The sequence below is a fragment of the Pseudomyrmex gracilis genome, unplaced genomic scaffold (assembly GCF_002006095.1).
Source record: "Pseudomyrmex gracilis isolate BER0280 unplaced genomic scaffold, ASM200609v1 scaffold_4422, whole genome shotgun sequence".
Classification (NCBI taxonomy): domain Eukaryota; kingdom Metazoa; phylum Arthropoda; class Insecta; order Hymenoptera; family Formicidae; genus Pseudomyrmex; species Pseudomyrmex gracilis.
In genome coordinates this window covers 2,876-4,537 of record NW_018025006.1, presented here as the reverse complement: position 1 = coordinate 4,537, position 1,662 = coordinate 2,876, and the positions used below count along the sequence as shown (strand labels likewise).

Below are 1,662 nucleotides of genomic sequence, written 5' to 3'. Positions count from 1 at the left end.
AAATTGTAAGATTGTAAAAATTACATATAAGTAAAAAACATGTTTTTAAAGTGTTTAAAGTATTTCCTTTTATATTATATAGATCTTTTCGGTCAAAAGATGATCATATTCCCATCGCAAATTAGCCATTCCGTACAATTCGCCCTCCATCTTTCTTGCGTACGTAACAAAGTTGCACAATTCTTTTGTCGAGCATAGTTTGTGGATCCGGAGTGAGGAACATTGCTTAGACCTTGAGAAAAATGACATTAATAACGACGTTGTTATTAGAACAAAAATTTTTAATGTATTGTGTCATCATATGAAAAAAACTCACAATTTATGAACTAGATGATTCCCTGAGATCTGGAGTGACAGACTGATGTTATTACTGTGTTCCTTGCATGGGTGTTGCTGTGACTTGACTATGTTGAAGGTCACTTGAAAGCTGCAAGTTTTCCAATATATTCTGTACATCTATCAGACTAGATTCAAACTCAAACTTCTGTTTGAAATGTGTGTGAGGATCTGATAATAAGAAATATACCAGATAAATTAAGAAAGAAATAAATATTATATATCCATGTAAAAATATCTTTATATAAATTACTTTGTGGATTGGCTTCTCTAGCTCCCTGTCTTATTGGTTCGCAAATCACACAGTTATTGTTAATACAGTGTCTCCAATGATTAATAATCTGTCTCGATATTTTGCAATTAGGCACTGTGCAGTTGTTGCCAAGTTGACACATCGTCATGTGAGTTAACAAATTTCTAATCATTAAGCAATTTGATAAGCCACATTGTCTATGCTCGTCAGTCCTAAGTTTGGTTTTGCATNTATGCGCATGCAACATATACACTAAGTGCTTCTGAATACCTTTAAGGTGTTCCGGTCTATTGGCTAAATATCAAAAAGTTTTTTCATTAGTCAAATACATTTTTATACAAGTAATGTTGTAGCAAAACAAAAAGAAAATAAAAAACAAAAACTTGTTAATCACTTTCTGTTCGAGTTCTGTTCCAAGAGCAACAAATAAAGCGAGAACGATATAGGCTGCTTTCCTTTTAGGAGACACAGTCGACACAAGTCGACACAAGAGTCATTCTGTCTTTGTTTCTCACTGAATACCGAACGAAGACAGAATGACTTTTGTGTCGCCTTGTGTCGACTGTGTCTCCTAAAAGAAAAGCAGCCACAGTTCTCTCGTACTTACGACAATGAGCACTAGGCATTAGGGCTTGAAATGATTGTTGAGAAGATTGTCCTTTAGCTGGTTCTCCCATTTGAGATTGTGTTGGGCTCGATACCGATATTTGAGTTTATATTTTATTAGAGCGAAAATCGTTGTAACGCAGTGACGCGGAGATCCAGCAGCGAAAGCAACGAGTTGACGGGGATACGCCCAAGGACAAGCAAGAACCGCTGTTCGCGTGCGATCGGCTGGTTGGCTCGTGGAAGAGTGCAGACATACTATGTTCTGTCTCATTTCTACAAGTTGTAAACGGCTAATCAATGGGTGCGTTCAGACAACTCAACGGTTGAGAGATCATCACTTATGATAGGACTATTCTTCAAAATCTGCTTAGGTTCCAAAAGTATGATCCAATCAGAAGTGATTGGGTGCGTTCAGACAACTCAACAGTTGCACAACGGTTGAGAGATTATCACTTCTGATTGGA

The 1,662-nt window shown here is 36.9% G+C and overlaps 1 protein-coding gene across 1 annotated transcript; it reads right to left on the bottom strand.

Annotated features, from left to right (window-relative positions):
* Nucleotides 1-8: 8 nt before the first annotated feature.
* LOC109863368 (histone acetyltransferase p300-like) lies at nt 9-1,446 on the bottom strand. Its single transcript, XM_020443619.1, has 4 exons — nt 1,197-1,446; nt 590-883; nt 317-507; nt 9-232 (listed from the first exon to the last, which is right to left on the bottom strand). Exons 1-3 carry the CDS (start codon nt 1,264-1,266, stop codon nt 368-370), a joined length of 504 nt encoding a protein of 167 aa, XP_020299208.1. The 5' UTR covers nt 1,267-1,446; the 3' UTR covers nt 9-232; nt 317-367.
* Nucleotides 1,447-1,662: the final 216 nt, after the last annotated feature.